Source organism: Macaca nemestrina, chromosome 6, assembly GCF_043159975.1.
Source record: "Macaca nemestrina isolate mMacNem1 chromosome 6, mMacNem.hap1, whole genome shotgun sequence".
In the NCBI taxonomy this organism is placed as follows: domain Eukaryota; kingdom Metazoa; phylum Chordata; class Mammalia; order Primates; family Cercopithecidae; genus Macaca; species Macaca nemestrina.
The window spans coordinates 124,923,155-124,942,552 of NC_092130.1; the positions used below are offsets into that span (position 1 = coordinate 124,923,155).

At 33.1% G+C, this 19,398-nt stretch overlaps 1 protein-coding gene across 4 annotated transcripts in view; it reads right to left on the minus strand.

The window, feature by feature from the left end:
• The window catches only part of LOC105499347 (poly(ADP-ribose) polymerase family member 8), a 189,660-nt gene that overhangs the window by 82,827 nt on the left and 87,435 nt on the right, over positions 1 to 19,398 (minus strand). For all 4 annotated transcript variants that reach the window (XM_011771891.2, XM_011771890.3, XM_011771893.3 and 1 more), the window contains 5 exons: positions 16,806 to 16,843; positions 9,596 to 9,685; positions 8,971 to 9,041; positions 7,138 to 7,215; positions 5,805 to 5,899 (listed from right to left, as the gene is read on the minus strand). In XM_011771891.2, the coding sequence (XP_011770193.2) occupies positions 5,805 to 5,899; positions 7,138 to 7,215; positions 8,971 to 9,041; positions 9,596 to 9,685; positions 16,806 to 16,843 (372 nt within the window). The remainder of the gene's footprint in view (positions 1 to 5,804; positions 5,900 to 7,137; positions 7,216 to 8,970; positions 9,042 to 9,595; positions 9,686 to 16,805; positions 16,844 to 19,398) is intronic.

Consider the following 19,398-nt stretch of genomic DNA (forward strand, 5'->3'; position numbering starts at 1 on the left):
CACCATAGAAGAGCATGAATAAAGAATTTTAAGGAGGCAGAGGCCCTAAAGGTTTGCAATTAACTGGATTCTGTAGGTGTAGATGTATAAATAGTTACCCTTATTTGTTTGTATGCCAGATTTCAAAGAATTTACAAATGACTCTATGTATATGCAAGCCCATTTCCGTTGTGATGCCCTTTTTATATAATGCCAATAATTTCAAATTTCCCACTCAGAGATTACAAAGTGTGATTACAGTTTGTCCAGATGCAGCGACCCAGTCATCAGGATTGCTTCTATATCTGAGTAACTTTCAGCGGCCCAGGATCTCATGAATAGCAAATGCAGAATCAAGTTGAATGCTTGAAATATGACTACAACTTGAATTGTGAAGCTAGATATCTGATTGTGTCCTGAATGTAGTATTCGATATATAATAACTCAAAATAATTTCATGTGCTGCCTATATTTCTTCACTGTGAAAAGATCACATCAAATTGATGAATTTGAATTTTTTTAACATGAGGGAAACAATACAAAAAGATCTAATGAAATTGTTTCATTCTGGTCTGAAAAGAATGCCTCCACAAATGTTCTTTCCTGACATGTAGTGATACATTAAATTTGGGGTGAGCTACTCTTTTAATCTACATTTCTTGAAATCTGGTAATTTGATTTTGGATATTTAAATGTGACTTAGCTCATTTAAGCATATATGTATAAAGTTTTTTTTTTCAATGAATGTGGACTTTTGAGCCACTGTGTTAGAATTCTTAGCAATTTGTTCTCCTATTTTTAATGGAACTACTCAAGACAATATCCTCACTCATGAGACATTCACATACACACTTACAATATATTAACATTTAATATATTGGTCCTCCTTCATCTATAAAGCTTCAGCTTATTCATTACACTGTTATGATGTTTTATAATGCAGCCCGATCAAAATCAGCAGTCATTGTGTTGGTTATGAAAATATATTTCAGATATCTAGCCTTCCTTTATTAACTGTATGGAAACACACACACACACACACACACACACACACACACACACACGTGCATGCATGAAACTCTACCACATGTTCCTAGGAAGTAAGCCTCTATTACTACTTGGTTATTTCTTCTTTCAAAAACTGGATGGTTATATTTTGAGAAGACAGATATTTTGTGAAGATACATACACCTTCCCGTGTCATCTGAAACTCAACAGCTTGCATGTCTATCTCTGCATGCCTACTCAATGTGTGGTTTTTGCCCAGCGTGGGAGACATGTTTGTGAATGGGCCAAGAAATATGCAAACTCAGTAGTCAGGAAGAAATTCTGGCAGATTAAAGAATTTGCAAGACTGCATCCAAGGTAGCTATACATTTCTCTAAAGAACAACAGGGCTGAGAAAAATTTTAAAATTAGATCCAGATAAGAAAGGAAGCTCATGTAAAATTGTGCATAAGAGGTACAGTATAAACAACTGCTAGAACTCTGCAGTCAGTTTAACAATCCTCAGTTTTGCTAGGAGAAAGTCCTTGCGTTGGGAGTAGTGGTTAGTGTCTAGGATCTGAGCACCTAAAGCTTACATCTAGATTATGTCCCCTTGTTTTGGGAAAATGCTCTCTCCTTTCTTTCCCCTCTGTGCCTCCTGTCATCATTTCCCTGATTTTCAGAGTCAGACTGTTTTTATTCTTTTTCTTGGAGGCAGAGGGTGAAGACTCAATATGCTAGAAAGGAGATTACAAAACATTCAATCCAAGATCTTTTTTGATGAACGATATACATCTATGTAGGCTAAGGTATGTTGTGGTAACAAGCATTTTCAAAATCTCAGTGGCTCAACATGAAAAAAGATTTGTATCTCATTCTTACCTTATGGTTAATATAGAATTGAGGGTTAGGGTGGGGCAGCTCACTGTTGTCAAGAAGGGGCCCAAGGAAGCAGAGCTGAGGGGACATGGGAACTAACACACTAGCACTTGGCTCACATATGACTGGCCAAAATTAGTGATATGTCCATGCCTAACATTAAAGAGTACAAGGAAATACAATCCTACCATAAGACCAGAACAGGAGAACCAGAAGATACGTAAGCAGTCCTACTGGCCACTACAAATGAGAATTTAGAAATTTAGAGAATTTAAAGCAGTGCATTCTGAGGTATGCACTTTTTTCTTTCCTTTCATTTACTGTTTTTGTTTTTTAAAGGAGATATATGTTTGGTAGGCATGAGTAACGTGATATAGGTTCCTCAAGCCACCCCAAATCGTCAGAATGCTCGTTTCCCAAACATTACCCTCAAAAGGCCCGATTACAATTGTCTGTGCACAAAAAGTGATTGAAATAGTCACAACAGTTGACTGTTCACAATAGAACAGTCACAATAGAACAGTCACAATTTTAGAAGCTTCCAGCCTACATTAAGCATTAGTCACAATAAAAAGGTTAGACTATTACTCATATGACTTAAATTTTCTAAATGAAAGATGGCATGATCATAAGGCAAAGAATATTTTATATTAAATGGAAGTTTTAAATTTCACAAAGAAACTATCAGAATCATTTCTTTCCTAAACAAATATGAATTTTCTGATCTGTAATTCCCTTTCTAAAAATAGTAATTTTAATTTATTTTCCAATGACACTGATCAATTTTATTTTCATAAATATATAGAGAGATACATTTTATGAAAAATACAAAATGCGTTTTGTTGAATGATTCAAGATGACACTTATTCAGACTGATCACAAAAGTTCATGTTGCCCCAAGACCTAACTCACTTCCTATACAAGAGAGTATAAATCAGAATTATCATCAATGTTTACATGTATGATTCAACAGCCAGTAGTAGGCTTTTGGATAGTATGGCGAGGTAGAATTGTCATTACCTACTTAAGTAACGTATCATCACTCACTTTTTCTACACCTTCTTTCAGCCTTCTTTAAGAGGATTTTGCCTCAATAACCTCAGGATTTTGCCTAGGCAATCTCAGTTACTTCCATCTCTTACATAGAACTTAGATGTGGTTAGCTGCCTTTCTCATTAGACGTTGCTTTAAAAAAAACAAAACAAAACAAAAAAATTACTACTAATAGCCTGTTGTGCATATTGAGGTACTTTTGCTCTTCAAACTTCATTAAGTTCTTGTAAGCTCCAATTAGGTAAAAGAACAGCTAATTAGAACAGTCTGTTTTCAACAGACTTAGAACTTGGCAAGGAAGATGATTTCAAGACCTTCTGCTTAACTACCCACCTCTTTTCCCTTGAATCCAAGCCTAAGTATTTGAGACTAGACAGTAAATTCATTCTCATTTAAGTAAATCAAACTAGTCCTGTTGTGATTCACCTTTATTCCATGAAGCCTCTAGGAAGTTATTTATTTTGGAAATATCCTCTACAGCTAGAGAAAATCTAGAGCAGACAGGAACATGGCTTACATTCATTAAGATTTAAACTGGACCAAAACTATTACAAGTGAAAAGGGTAAGGGGAAAAAAATTCAAAACACTGATATGACTTTAGATACTTCATTTGACTGAATTTCCAAACATTTTTTAATCTAATTTCAGCAGTGAACAATTATCACTAATTTTAATAATAGAAAATACTAATGCAGATCATCACAGGTACTTAACAAATGCTTGGTGAAGAAACAAAAAAAGACCTTCATTTATACATGGCAATATGACTGGGGCCTAGACAGCATGGAAATATGTTTTAGAAAAATATTAAACTATAAAAGAAATCAACATGTGCTAAAGTTATCCACTAAACAAAAATACTTTTTTTTTTTTTTTTTTTTTTTTTGAGACAGAGTTTCACTCTCGTTGCCCAGGCTGGAGTGAAATGGCACGATCTTGGCTCACTGCAACCTCCGCCTTCTGAGTTCAAGAGATTCTTCTGCCTCAGCCTTCCCGAGCAGCTGGGATTACAAGCACCTGCCACCATGCCTGGCTAATTTTGTATTGTTAGTAGAGATGGGGTTTTTCTCCATGTTGGTCAGGCTGGTCTCGAACTTCTGACTTCAGGGAGTCTGCCTGCCTCGGCCTCCCAAAGTGCTAGCATTACAGGCGTGAGCCACCGCGTCCAGCAACCAAATTATATATTTCAAATAAAAGGAAGTTGAAGTCTATGTTGTATTATTATTGTTAGTTATATCCCATAGACATATTTTGGTGTATATAGAGAAGGAGATAATTGTGCTTAAAATTAAAGTTGTAGGCTTTCAAGCAAAGTTCAATTACTGCTAAAAAACAAAACAAAAAACAGCCATTGTTTTGGACTATGTATTGATAGTCCCAATTGCCTTCTTCATATATTTATTCTATAACACTTACAAATATGCACATTACCTAATCTGGAGCCATAATAGAGATCAATGTGAAATTATTGACGCTAATTTGCTAAAACTTTGAAGTTTGCAAAGACTCGCTTTTCCAAATATAATCCCAACACTTTCATTCAATTGTAGCCTAATATACCTTCATGAGTAGAATAGAGATGGTCTGGGTATACAATTCCAGTTTATCTTAGACTGCAGATGGTAGGGAGTTTCTGTTTCTGCAGTTAAAATAAAATGTTTGGCAATTATAAATTACAGCTGTGCTGTACTTTCCAATTAAAATTATTTGTTTGCCCTCTCAAAATATGTATATGTCCATTGAAGAAGTTACAACCAGATAATGTGAACGTCTTTTTTCAGATGTTGCCACTGAAAACAATCAGGATGCCAGCAGCCTATATTTCATGCATGTCCCATGTTATGCTAGGTACCACAATACATGAAGAATTAAAATCCAAACCAAAACAAAATGAACAAGAAAAAGCACTGCCCAACCATTCACAGAATTCAGTCTAGAGGGGGAGACGTAAGTCAAATAATTAAAAGACATGAGATGAATAATAAACAAGGTAAGAGCCAAATGTGATGGGAGTCCAGAGAACAGAGGAACTTATCTGCATTGGAGATTCCAAAAAGGCTCACAGAGAAGCTGACCCACGGACTGGGGCTTAAATAGAGACAGCAGTGGGATTTGAAGAGACGCATTCCCTGATCAAAGAATTGCTTATGCAAATGCCCAAAGTGAAGAGGAAATATGGCATATTTGGGTAGTCTGGGTGCATAAAGGGGCCAGTCTGAGGTCAGGCTACAAAAGAGGTCTGGAATTCCATGGAGACTTCGAGACTACACTGTAAGCAAAGAATGGAAATCTGAAATAACCAGAGCTGATTCCTGGAAACTATTATGGTGGCAGAAAAGGTTTTTTCTTACATTAAAGAGAAAAAAGAAAAGTAAGGATGGTAGGGTCTTCTGAATGATTAAAAGCAATAAAAATGATGTGTAAATTTATCACCAAATAATAAGTAACTACAGAATAAAATACATTATCATTCAAACAAATACTGTGCAAAGTTACACTTTTTTTTTTGAGGGACCAGATGACAGTGTAATTTGGATACCAGTAGGTAGGCATCATTTACTTTTATCCTTCACAAGCATGTGGCCATGATTTACGATAACAGCATGGGCCCAGCAGGCCAAATATATTCTAGGAATTAATTATGACACTACTTAAGATTGACACATCTTCAAACTAACTCTCCAAAATAATTTTTAATGCAATCAATGTACTCTTAAACAACATGTATCAAAAACATAGCCATAAATATGTCATTTTGTATAAGGAGAAACAGTAGACTCTCTCTAAAAGACTTTAAAGTGTAATTAAAACCCCAAATTTGTCCTTTAATTTAAATTACTCCAAAAGCCAATTTCAATGACTCACCATAAAATTTTAATTTTATTCACCAGTGATACGTATTTACCTGAGAGAAACTGCATGTGGCCCATATATCTCTCTCACTGCTGACAAATCAGATTCTAGTTGTGGGTGCTTGTGCAGTTCCCCATCATAGTTCACCTGATGAAAAGGGATAATTTAAAAGTGTCTCAGATGTGAAGGGAATCAAAAACTTAAGCAACCTTTTGAGATAGGTCTCCCTGTGTGTTTTACCATGGGCATTTTTAGCTTCATTAAAGTAATATATTCACTAATATCCTTAAGTTCACATATGACTAGAATAATTGATTATGGTTGGAACTTAAAGTTAGTTTATATTAATACAAAGAAAAAGCAAATGTAAAAACCTAGTGAAGTGTCTGGCAGATAATCTAAAAAACTTCTAGAATGAACATCAAAACTGAAGAAAATCATTTACTTCCCCTCTGTAAGAATTAGTAAACAAAAATCAAACAGGAATGATTTTGCATAATGTTAAAATGTTATATTGGTAAATGAATCATTTCGTTGGGAAAACTATCTCATTGCTAGAAAGACATTCCTGGAGACAGGAAAGCCCATTTTATTATATCATCTCTCTGTAGCCTTGCACATGCTTGATTGACAAATTACTAATTTTTCATTCTGAATAAATAAATTTACTTGCATTCTTTTACATAATTTTGGCTTTAATGTCCTTCTTTAACATATTACCCCCCCATTATACTATCCGACTTATAAAGCACATTTGCTCAAGGAGTTTATAGAAATAGAACCACATATTATATAGCCACACTCTAAAATCAATTGCTCAGTTTTAAAGTTTAGCATTATCCTGTAAACTTCTGAGGAGTTCTTCTATATATGTGGCTAGGCTATTCTCATATATTTAAATTATGAAGATTCTTCATAACAATTTTTCAACACCAAGAATTCAATGGCAATGAATACAAAAGCCAAATGATGAAGATGCTCAGTAATTTTGGCCCATCAAATTTAATAAAAGTTAAGCAGCTTCTATTTAAAACTAACAATATACACTTTTATTACAAGTGTCATTATCTCAAAATAGTGACTGAACACAACATGCTTAAGAAATTCAAGTCAAAAGCATAATAAAATGCTATCTGCAAAATCTCTGTAATGAATTAAGATGACTTCAATGTATATAAATGATTACAATTAAAAGGACTGCAAGGGAACCTTAATTTCTAAAAAGAGGTAGAAAATGTGCAAATATAAATTATATAGATTTTCTAGTTAGTTACAGAACCCTGAACAACACACAGGTACCTTAACTCTCAGGCACAGATTATCACTAGGACAACATGGCTATTAGAATTCTAAGATTAGGTATTTGTAAGACCACGTTTCCTTACCTGCCCTCCATAATAAAATTCTTCGGAATCATTGTCACCTTCAGAATCTTCCTCCACTGTACTATTCTGTCTTGACTCCTTAAAATAATAAAGTAAGAAAACAATTTAATGGTCAAATTATTTTATCTTTCTAAAATAGCAAGAGGCTATAATAGGCAGGTCTTGAGCATATATTATGGATTTTATATATAAAACATTCTTGGTGCAGTATAACCCCAAAACAAAAGGTAGTGGGAGACAAATGGCTTTGTGAGTGTACTCAGCAGCATATCTGCTTTGAAAGTTCTCTTTCACTGATTTTATAGGAAATGCACAATTCAATATTTGATGTATATTAAAAACTTATGTATAATCAATTATACCTTCAGTTTTGCTCTGATAAAAAAAGCTCTGGCAAGCTTATACTAATTCAATTTTATTAAAAAGCTCCTCAGCATTATTTGTCCCAGGCTGTTCTCACTTCTTCTGCCAACTCTAAACAATGGTATGAAAAAAAGAAACTTTAAATGCAATAATATAAAATCAAATTATGAAAATAAATATGAAACATATTATGAGAACTTTTGATATACAGAAATTATTTGCTTCAGAATTCAGATTTCAACAGGGTATTTAATTTAATATACTTCAACTTGAAGTTTGAATTTCTTTTTTTTTTTTTTGAGACGGAGTCTTGCTCTGTCACCCAGGCTGGAGTGCAGTGGCCGAATCTCAGCTCACTGCAAGCTCCGCCTCCCGGGTTCACGCCATTCTCCTGCCTCAGCGCCCGCCACCTCGCCCGGCTAGTTTTTTGTATTTTTTAGTGGAGACGGGGTTTCACCGTGTAAACCAGGATGGTCGCGATCGCCTGACCTCGTGATCCGCCCGTCTCGGCCTCCCAAAGTGCTGGGATTACAGGCTTGAGCCACCGCGCCCGGCCTGAAGTTTGAATTTCTAATTAACTGAACCACATCTGCCATGTGTCTGAAGTACAAACAATGAAAATTCATGGGGGTATTCCTATCACTGGCCCTATTAACACACGAGAAATGTAGGTATTTGGACACAGGAATCCATTCATCCAGTGCTTTGTAACCATCCCTAAACTTCTAGACTTAATTTCAAGTTCTTAAGGAAAACAAACAAACAAAAAAATGTGCAAAAGGAAATTTGGGTTTTATAAAATTCTAACCATTTTTGGTTTCAGCAATCCTTTTGTTCAACCAATAATTCTCAATGTGGATAAAGAAGGGAACAATGAATGGTGCAACACTAACAGGAAGAGGAGAGTTGGATCAAATGCATAATTTTGAAAGCAAAGAATTGCTGGTCCCATTGCACTCATTTTGTTTGTTTAATATCCTGATATTTATTTATAGATTCAAGTAAAGTCTTTGGAAACAGAAAGAAAAGATGAGCTTGTGTTTTTAAATACTGACAGAAAATAAGACTATGTACACCCTCAGTGTCACTTTGGCTAAAGAAATCATCTTTTAAAATTTTAAGGATCCCATCAAAATCATGTATAGCCATGTGTACCTATAAATCAGTTACATAAGTGTTCCTCAGTTAATTACATTGTTTGATGAAATAATACAGAATAAGTTAAGCTTTATATACATTTTATTTAGAGTTAAACCAGATATTTCCTTCTATGATTTTAAAGGGAACTTTCTTCTCAAAGTTAATTTTAGGCCACTTCCTACCATACCAAACGCCCCTGAGCCATTAGCTTGAGTTTCATTCACCATATACCATTTTAGTCTCACTAATGATGCTATTAACTACACATACTCAGTAAATTTTAAATGTATCTATATTGTTTCTAGAAAATAAAAAATATAATTTACATACCTCCCCATTTTCCTTTTGTAATTTGGATTTTATGGATAAGCAACAGTTAATGTCTTTTGTTTTTCTTAATTCTGAAAGAAAGTTATAATTAAAAAATATATTATGGTATTTAGTATGCTATTCACCAAGCATTCATGAGTTTTAGTACAAAACCACCCTTTAGGTGATTTCATCTCCTTCGAAAATGAATTAAGGGATATTTTGAAATCATGTCATGTTGAGGAGTTACACAATATGCAAGCTTTTCTGATTTTTCACTGTGCAGAAAGATGTGATTAAACTAAACAACCGCTTTACAAATTCTTTCAGCTCTCACTCTATAATTCATGGTATCCTCATTGCTGTAAGTGTACTTTTAAAATATTTAGTCTGTCACTATGTAAAAAAATATTTTTACAACAGCAATGTCAGCATATACGTTTAAACAGAACTTTTTTACAACTACTTTAAATTTATGCATTTACAAAATTGTTAAAAAATATACTTTAGATAGAAAATTTTCATGGAGACTGGATTTATAGATACAGACGATAAATATCTGTTACTGGCTAAATGAAACAAACAAACAAAAAGGATAATGCAATTTAAAAAATTAACCTAGAATAAAAAATAATATTACTATTACCTGTTGCTATTCTATGAAAAATTACTGGTATTGGCTCTGTAGTAACTAGCACATCTTCGTCATTCTCTGAACTTGACACATATGTATTATCTGCAAAAAAAAAAAAAAAGGATAATTAAAGGCATAAGTTTAAAAAATACATCCTTTATAAAAATAATAGCTAATTTATATGTACATCACTTTAGTTCCAACTCTCATAAACCACACACTACTGTTCTGATTAAACGCAAAAAATATGATAAAGTAAATTGCAGATTTATGTGTGAAGTAATTGTAAATAGTCTCTTTAAAGAAGTTTGTATCTCCTGGTGAAATACAGATTTTGAATAGAGACTATCCAGGTGCATCTCTAATATCCCTTATAGCAATGAATCATTTGGATGCAACTCGGTACCTTAACTCACTGGACAGGGTCCTTCCCAATATTAGCGTCTACTATAGGGAGCAGGGTTAGTGAGTAGAGAGAGAAAACTAAAGAAAAGCACTTGCTGCAATTAAAAAAAAAAAATCATTAGTGGGCCGGACACGGTGGCTCATGCCTGTAGTTCCAGCTCTTTGGGAGGCCTAGGCGAGCGGGTCACTTGAGGTCAGGAGTTTGAGACCAGCCTGGCCAACATGGTGAAACTCCCCATCTCTAAAATAAAAAATAAAATAAAGAAAGATTCATTATCAAATCATTCAAAAATTTGAGCTGAAGACTTTGTTGTAAATCATACCTTCCATATTGCTCTAATACATATTTTTAAATTGATAGTCTCACAATTATCATTCTTCCGTGAATTAAATTATCTACATGTATTATACAAGTTGAGTGCACAGAACACTAAATCAGTCCATGGAGTCCTTAAATTTATTATTCACTATTTGTTTCCTCTTAAAAAAAATAACATTTTTATGAGTTTAGCACTGTTTCTCTGATGAATACAGGTGTCCAAGTGTATGGTAATACAATTCCTAGGTATTTATTTTTCTTTGTTCATTGATGATTGCAAGGCATCTCTCAGAAGAGCTTTTTAACACACACTATCGATTCATTAATAATGGTCCTATAATGCACACATCAATGACCTACTAAATAGTATAAAGTAGCACGAACACATAATAGAAGCATGGATCAATTTCTGCTAGGAAAAATTAGTTGTTCTTATGACACAGTGAATGCACATTAAAAGATATTTTTGAGCCCAGTTTTCATAATATTGTGTCAGTACAGTGAGAACACAATTTTTAATTAATACATCTCTGAGTCATTATTTCCAAAGAAACATCTGTAGCATTCGTAGACCCCAAGTAATGAGTGAATGATAGTGATCTGTATGTACAGATTAGCTGCAAAAGATTGCCAACAGACCTAAGGCTTTAACAGTCAGGGAGCTAAGCAGGAGTGGATGTGAATTAGATTTGAGACAAAAGACGTTTGCCTCATTATTTTGATTAGTGCAATCACAAATTTTGCTTTATTTAGTTTTCCAATATTTTCATGGAGGATATGAGGTTTTCATGCTTATTGAGTGGGACCACAGATTAAGAAACAGGTTTAATATAAACTTAATTATCTCATTAGTTGAGACTTTGATCACTTATCTAGAGTCGCTTCTGTCGGGAACCTCATACTTTCAGTATCAAAAATGCCTATTAGAGTCAAATTTTTTTATTATGTCTTAAACCCTCACTCAAGAGTCTCACTGATTTGAAGTCGGTTGCTACTTAATATAAAACCTAATTATCTGTTTTCTCTGTGCACAATGGATTCCCTGGAGCTAACATTTAGGAGAGAAAGAGTATTAGAAGGGAGCATTAGAACAACAGAAACAAAAGCTGGCCACCAATTAGAAGATCCAGAAGAATCCGTAAGGTGGATAGCATCATGCAATTTCACAGTATCATGGAATGACGAAGATTTTACTAAAACACCAAGAGGCAAGTTAATTAAGACATTATGTTTAAGAAAACAGGGGAGTGAATAACTAAATAGAAAGGATTTTCTATCAAAATGGCTTTACGTAAAGTGTCAACACTGGAAGACAGTGAGATTTTATTCAAGAGAATATAATTTGGTGACTGTATGTTGCATAGGCTTGACAGCATTATGCCTTCAAACATATCATTTTCTAAGAGATTCTGTATGGTTTGTATTTTGATTAGTGTTTAGGCATTAGAAGACATGTAATTTCTTATTTTGGCTTAATTTACCCCAAATAAAAATGTTTTCAGGTTTCATGATATTATTTATTAAATTGCCATTATTACATAATAGGCCAGATCAGATCACAGAGACAGACCCAATTTATGATCAGAAACGTAGGACAGGAAAGAAAGCACATCAAATCTAGAAGCTGGTTCAATTATTTGAAAGAATTCACTTAGCTCTGAATTCAAAGCACTCTAGTCCTGGGCTTTTCCTTTTTGGAAGATTTTTGATTACTGATTTGATCTCTTTACTGATCATTGGCCTGCTGTTATTTTATGATTCAGTCTTGATAGGTTGCATGTCTCTAGGAATTTACCTATTTCTTCTACTTTACCCAGTTTAGCAATCCTTTTAAGATCCAGAGGAAATGGAATCAGTATCTTGAAGCGATATCTCCACCACTATCTTCACTGTGGCATTATTCACAATAGCTAAGAAGTGGAAACAACTTAAGTGTTCATCAATGGACGGTTGCATAAAGAAACTGTGGTACATATATACAACAGAATATTACACTCAGCAACTAAAAAAGAATGAAATCCTGCCATCTGCAACAACATGGATGAACACAGAGGACGTTACATAAGCCAAGTGAAATAAGCCAGACACAGAAAGATAAATACTGCATGATTTCACTTCTACGTGGAATCTAAAAAAGTTGAACTAGTATAAGCAGAGAGTAAGAACAATGGTGGCCAGGGGTTGGGGAACACAGGGAGATATTAGCTAAAGGGTACAAACTTTCAGTTAAAGCTATAAAATCAACAAGTTCTAGGACCTAATGTATAACATGGGTGGTGATGGATATGTTAATTAATTTGATTGTGGTAATCACTACATATGTATACATACATCAAATCATCATATTGTATACCTTGAATATATTCAATCTTTGACAATTAAATATTTTAAGATTTAGAAAAATCTAGACACTACTGCCAACTAGCTGTTGATCTCCTTTAGCCTAAGCCACAGTTATAGCTATACAATGAGAGGTTTGCACATGATCTTTGATGATCATCCCATCTGTATGAATCCATTCTATTGGCTTTTTGTTGTTGCTTAATTCCTTCTAAATCTTCCTCAAATTATTTTCACATTTGTAAAAACAACATATTTGTTTACAGGAGAAAGTGGAGTGTAAAAAGTGTTAAAGAAAGGACTTAAAGTAATAGAATGAGTAAGTGACAGAATAAGAATGTTTTTAAACTCAAATTCCTTCACTGGAATTCTCCATCTTGACTTCTAAGCTCCCCCCCTTTTTTTTTTCTGAAAACCTCTGGGGACAGTTAGATTTTTAATGTGTATGTTTTATAGTATTTAGTATTTCTTAAACTGTTGCTTTTATTCTGCTTCAAATACAGCATCATCTAAGTCAAGTTATTCCACCCCTCACTGCTATATAACTTAAGATAAATAATTATAACTCTAAAAAATAATTATATCTATTTCATGTACATTCTCGATATTTTTGCTGAATTTTCTCTATAATTTCACCTGATCCCCTACTGCAGTCAATTATTATCCCTATTTTAAATACTAGGAAACTAAGGCTCAGAAAAATTAAATACTTTGCTCAAATTACTTATTAATTACCTATACACTAGTAAGTGGTAAAACTTGAATCTGCCTGAATCCAAAAATCGATGTTTTGCCACTATACCATGTGCTTTTCTAAATATGGAAAGTATTGTCACTAAAAAGTTGCAATATCTTATAAAATACAAATGCTTATTAGGTATAAAAACAATTACATTTTTGGGGCTGTAATTTGATATAGACTGTATAGGATTCTAATTCTCACTGAAGAGGTTTATTCACAAGCTATACCTAATGCTCAAGTATATCATGTAGGTCAAGACTCTTTGGACTCACAGGTAGTAGAGGATCCAGAAAGTACCCCTTCATTCCTCTACTAGGGATAAGAGAGTCCACTCCCAACAGTAGGTAAGCCTTCCTAATTAAAAGTGGAAAGAGAAAATTAAAGAGTTCTGCCATTATAGCAGAGCCAACCTGTGACTTGTAATACACACAACTATTGTGTAATCCATTCTCTTACATTAAAAAATAAAAACTGTCTTCAGTATAAAATACACAAAGAAGTACAAGTAAATCAGAAGGCTGCTCTATTTCTTCACTTAATTATGAACAGTCAACATATCATTTAGTATTTCACTTATATACATGCTATTATGTATGCTGACTCAATAAAGACCCTCTAAATTTTCATTTCACTAAAACTATGAAATAAATTTCAATAGATGGCACAAGTTAATTAATAGATCACAATCATAAAAGGACAAATCTGTTCTTAGGGACATAAGCTAGAATGATGTAATCTTGACTTTGGAGGATAATACTGATACATTTTCATAGAGCAAAGAAAATTTCCCATGTTCAAACTTAGATGATTAGTTAATTACTGATCCAAATAATCCAGGAGAAGGTGGGGCGGCCTAAGCTATATTATTAGAAGGAATAAATAAATGTTGTATCAAGATTACTGCATTTAGAAATTGGATGCAACATTAAAAAGAGCTATTTGTTTGAAATATTCTTTTAAATGGACAAACTATTTGGAAGACAAACCAACAGAGGGAAGAACAAGAACAAATTTAAACAATAAAAATGGGCCAGGAGAAATAACCAGACATGGAAGATTTTTACAATTACAGACCAAATACCATACTTTTGCTAAAAAATTTGGACATTTCACCAACATAGAAACTTTCAAGAAGAAGACCTATTTTAAAATGACTAAGAAATAGGAAAACAGAAGAGATAATAATCATGGCAGAAAAATAAGACAACTGCCCCAGAACCATCCCTAAAAAGCTCAGACAGATTTGTCTGCAAGTTCTAGCAAATGCTCAAAGAGTTGTTTAATTCCTTCAGCAACTTAAGGTCTTTAATGTTAAAGTATATGACAAAACACATAATTCTCATAGATCAACATTGAGTTATTTGCTAATATAATTTGTTACTTTATTGTTTAAAGGAAAAAGTAGATATACCACCTCAACAGATGCCAAACAGTAGTTTGATAAAGACTTAATATTCATTTAAAAAAAAAAAAACCTTGGTAAATGAGAAAAAGAGTAATTTCCTTTCTGAAAACAACTGGAAGCATGCTCACTAATTTTGAGAAAAGATACAAAGCTGCCAACTTTCATGTCTATTATTAAAAATTATTCCAGTGCCAACAAGAACAGGTATAAATGTTGGAAAGGAAGAACAAATATAGAAGTTATAAAACAAGATGTCTACCTAAAAAGTCAAGCATATTAACCAACAACTCTTAGTACAAATAAATGTAGATTAAAATTTAATAATGGGGAAAACATTATCATATTAATGTTCACTGTGAAGAAAGCTCCATAAAAATACTAACACTACTTCCCCAGAGGCAACGGGAATCAGAACGTAATTACAGACTTGATTTTTATCTCCAAACTACATGTTTTGGGAAAATGTTATTTAATACTTGCCATCTCTCAGTACACTTCTCTAAGTATGAATTTATATTTTAAACTGCCCTGTTTTGCCTTTCATACAGACTGGCATTGAGAATCAAATGAAATTATGTATGTGCAAATACTTGGAATACTGTCCACTGGACAGTGTATTTTGATATACTGGTTATGTCAACCAATTGAAAATTCTGCCCCAGTATTTAAACCAGAATGCACTAATCTTCGTCTTCTGTAATTGTATTTTATTGCAGCATAACAACCTACTTTCACCAAACAGATTAAATATATATACTTACACTCCTTCCTTTTGGAAATGAAGTTATATTGAAAATTCATTGCAAACTTGCTCCAATTAGACAATTCAGTAAAAAGAGCACAAATGATAATCAATACTTTTTTTTAGAATTTCAATGTTTGTATATTGGCATTTCCAGGTGGGGCTCCCTTAAAGTGAGAAAAAGCCCAAGTAATACCTCTTGACCACAAGAGGGAGCTAAACACTTGGTCCACTTGGTTTACTAAAGGCATCTTCTACCATACATATTCTGTGCTACAGATTAATTCACTTAGTGTCTTCAACTTGGGCTTTAATTTGCACTATTATTTCTATTACCTTGACTTAAAGTCCTACTGTACCTCTCATGGCTGACATCTCTATGATCTGCCTCAGATGAAAAGCACATTAATTTTTATATTTACAATAAATAGTGGGGCCTCTATTTTCATAACATACTCGGCAAACATATCATCAAAAACATGCTATACTATCAGACAGGGCTGATTGCCTAACCAGCTACAAAAAGCATTTTTCTTATAAATACTTCTTGTATTGGTTCTTCCAGTAAAATTTCTTTAGAACACTTTTTGTATTGCTATTAAAAATAGGCATAGCCTTAATGAATAATCTCATTGTATAACTGGACAACAGTTTTATAGAATACTATGCTTAAGACATTTGGAGAGCATAGCAAAATAATTGCAAGGAAGTTTGTGATTTAAGAAAGTATTTTCAAATGTAACAATCTTATAAAATGATTAAATGCTTAATGCAAACTGCCGCAGAAAATACTTAAATGCTAAACAAGTAAGTTTTACATTATCTCCATACCAAACTATGAACTAATCACTATTTTTTAATACTAAAATGAAAAAATAGATACACACACACACTCACTTAGAAAACTGACTGAAAAATAAGTGTTACCTATTATTTTTACATTCTGAAAGGCCAAATGATGTTTGAAACTAACAATTAGACCATTGAGAGAATATTTATTTTAATTGTAATGATGTTAATGTACAGCCTGGAACCATCATAGGAATCTTTAAAGAAGTTTTCATTGGGAAATTATTTTGATTCTGCACTGTGTCTCAGAGTAAGACATGTACTTCGCAGGCAGTCGGCAGAATTCTTCTATAGCTTTAAGGCTTCCTCTACCAATGTTTCACCCCTTGATATATTTATATGTGTTTTACATACCCAGAAGAAAAAAATATTCAAAGGAACCCTGATATGAATATCTGTAATAAAACGAGAAAACCATACCTGGGTAATCTTCAGATACATGTACTGCGTAGGATACACTGTTAAAACAAGAAAAAAAGGTTCAAGTTACTGCTAAGGTAAACAGGTTTTTATAAAAGACAGACCAACCTGATATTACCCATTCAGTTATACAGATATAAGTATAAAACCACTTTTACATCCAACATAAGAAACTTACATGTTTTTTAAAATACGCTTTCCATTAGTCTAAATGAATCTTAGTCTAACAGTTTTGAAATATCTTTCTCCCTACAAGGCTTTATCTTTAGATAGGTCTTTTATTTCAGCAAGGTCTATTTTTCCTATTATATGATCATTTATATTCTTTGCTCAGATTTCATCAAATCATCTTTTCTTACCAAAAAAGTATTTCTCTTATTTAGTATAGCACCTGAGAATTTAAACATTTTTAATATTGTTTCCCCAAAATATGAAGTACTTTGGATAATCTTGGTTTTTTTCTAAAAGAATTAACAAAATATAATGGAAGTATAAGTAATATTATCAATCTTTCATCATGCACACACACACACACATATATAAACTTTATTCTGTTTTCATAAGGATTGAGTTGTTTCAAAACAATTTTTAAATTATATTTTAACAATTGCACAACTCCCTTCTCAGTAACCCTCTGCCTCTATGTCCTTATCTCATATGACATGAAAATTGAACATATTTATCTGTTCATTTTCTATCTCTGTCAACTAGATAGCAAGCCCCATGCGGTTAAGATCTACGTCTATTTATATTTGTAGTGTCATCATTTATTTTGGTGCATGACACACAGCACATGTTTAACATTAGCTATCTGACTGCATCAGTGAAGCTGCCACCTGCCACAGAAAGGTCAAATTTTAGTTTGCTTTCAGCTAAATTATCTTCCTGTTATGACAAAAAAAAAAAAAAAAACAAAACTAATTCTCTTTAAAGGAACATACAGAAGACAGAATCTACTCAAAGCATCATTCACAGTGTGAATCCAATATGATCAGAAATCACTTAATATATGTACAAACAGAAAAATGTAACCTATTTTCAAGAGAAAAGAAGGTCCAAGTGTTGGGATTAGCCCACCATAATGTTAAAACAGTTATTATAAGTATACTTAAGGATGTAAAGGAAAAACCAACCTGAAGAATACAGAAACAAACAAAAACAGACTATTAGGGACTTATGGAGCACTAGCAAAAGAGCAAACATTTGTATATTAGAGTTTTAGAAGGCTGAAGAAAGAAAAATTAATGCAGAAAATATCAAGAAGAGCTGAAAATTTTCCAACTTGAGTGAAAGACAAAGATGTGTTGAATAAAGAAGCTCAGAAAATCTGAAATAGGAAAGCACAAAGCAAATTACAGCCAGGTACAAGTAGTCAAACTGCTGAAAACCAAATGTAAGGAAACATTCTGAAAGAAGTCAGAGAAAAATAAAATGACACATTACACACGAGGAAACAGTGATAAGAACCAATGTTGACTTTTGGGGAGGGGAGGAGACAACCATCCAGCCAGAATTCTCCATTCAGTCCACACATTATACATACGTATGCACCAAAAATAAAGGCAAAATAAAGCAACTTTCAGATAAAATAAAATTGTGAAAATTGGTCCCCAGCAGACCTGCAGTATAAGAAGTCCTAAACAAAGCTCTTCTGGATGAATAATACCAGACGGGAAAGTCAAAAGAATCAAAAGCACCGAAAACTGTAAATATAAAACACGATTTTTTTAATGTTTTAAAAATATATTTGACTGTTAAAAAGTAAAATTATAGCACTTCACATACATATGATTATAGCATTGTAACAGGGATGGGTAGGATGGTTTTAAACAGTTGCAAGGTCCTTGCATATTATGTAAAATGAAGTTGCAAAATCCTTACATACGATGTAAAATGATATATTACCCCTAAATAATAACTATCAGAAAAGTTAAGGAAATATCCCTATAGCAAGTACACATGAACACACACACACACACACAAACTCCTTAAAAAGCTAATAGATAAATTACACAATAATTCTAAAAATCATTTTGGAAGATTTAATCCAAAAGAAAGCAGGAAAGGAGGAACAAAAAACAGAAGGCACAAAATAGAAAACAAAAAGTAAATACAGCCCGAATCTAATCATATCAATAACTGCATTGAATGTTAATGGAATAAGACACACTGAATAAAAGGAAAAGATGACCAGAATGGATAAAAAAGCAAGGTCTATGCTATCTTTAAGAGATCCATATTAAATATAAAGACACATACAGATTTAAAGCAAAGAATGGAAAAGATACTCCACACAAACAATAAGCATCAGAAGACTGAGGACTGAAGATATAGAGATCATTCATAATGATAAAAGTGTCAGTTTTTTAGGAAGAAGGCATACCAATCATAAATGTGTATGCACCTAATAACAAAACTTCATAATATATGAGGCAAAACCTGACATAAATACAGGAAAAATGAACAACTCAACAATCATAATTTGAGTAATTAACAGAACCAAACCAAAAAGAAAAAAAAATTAAAGACACAGAATATGTGAAACTGATTTTCATAGAACACTATAACTGCAGAATATCAAGATAGACCATAT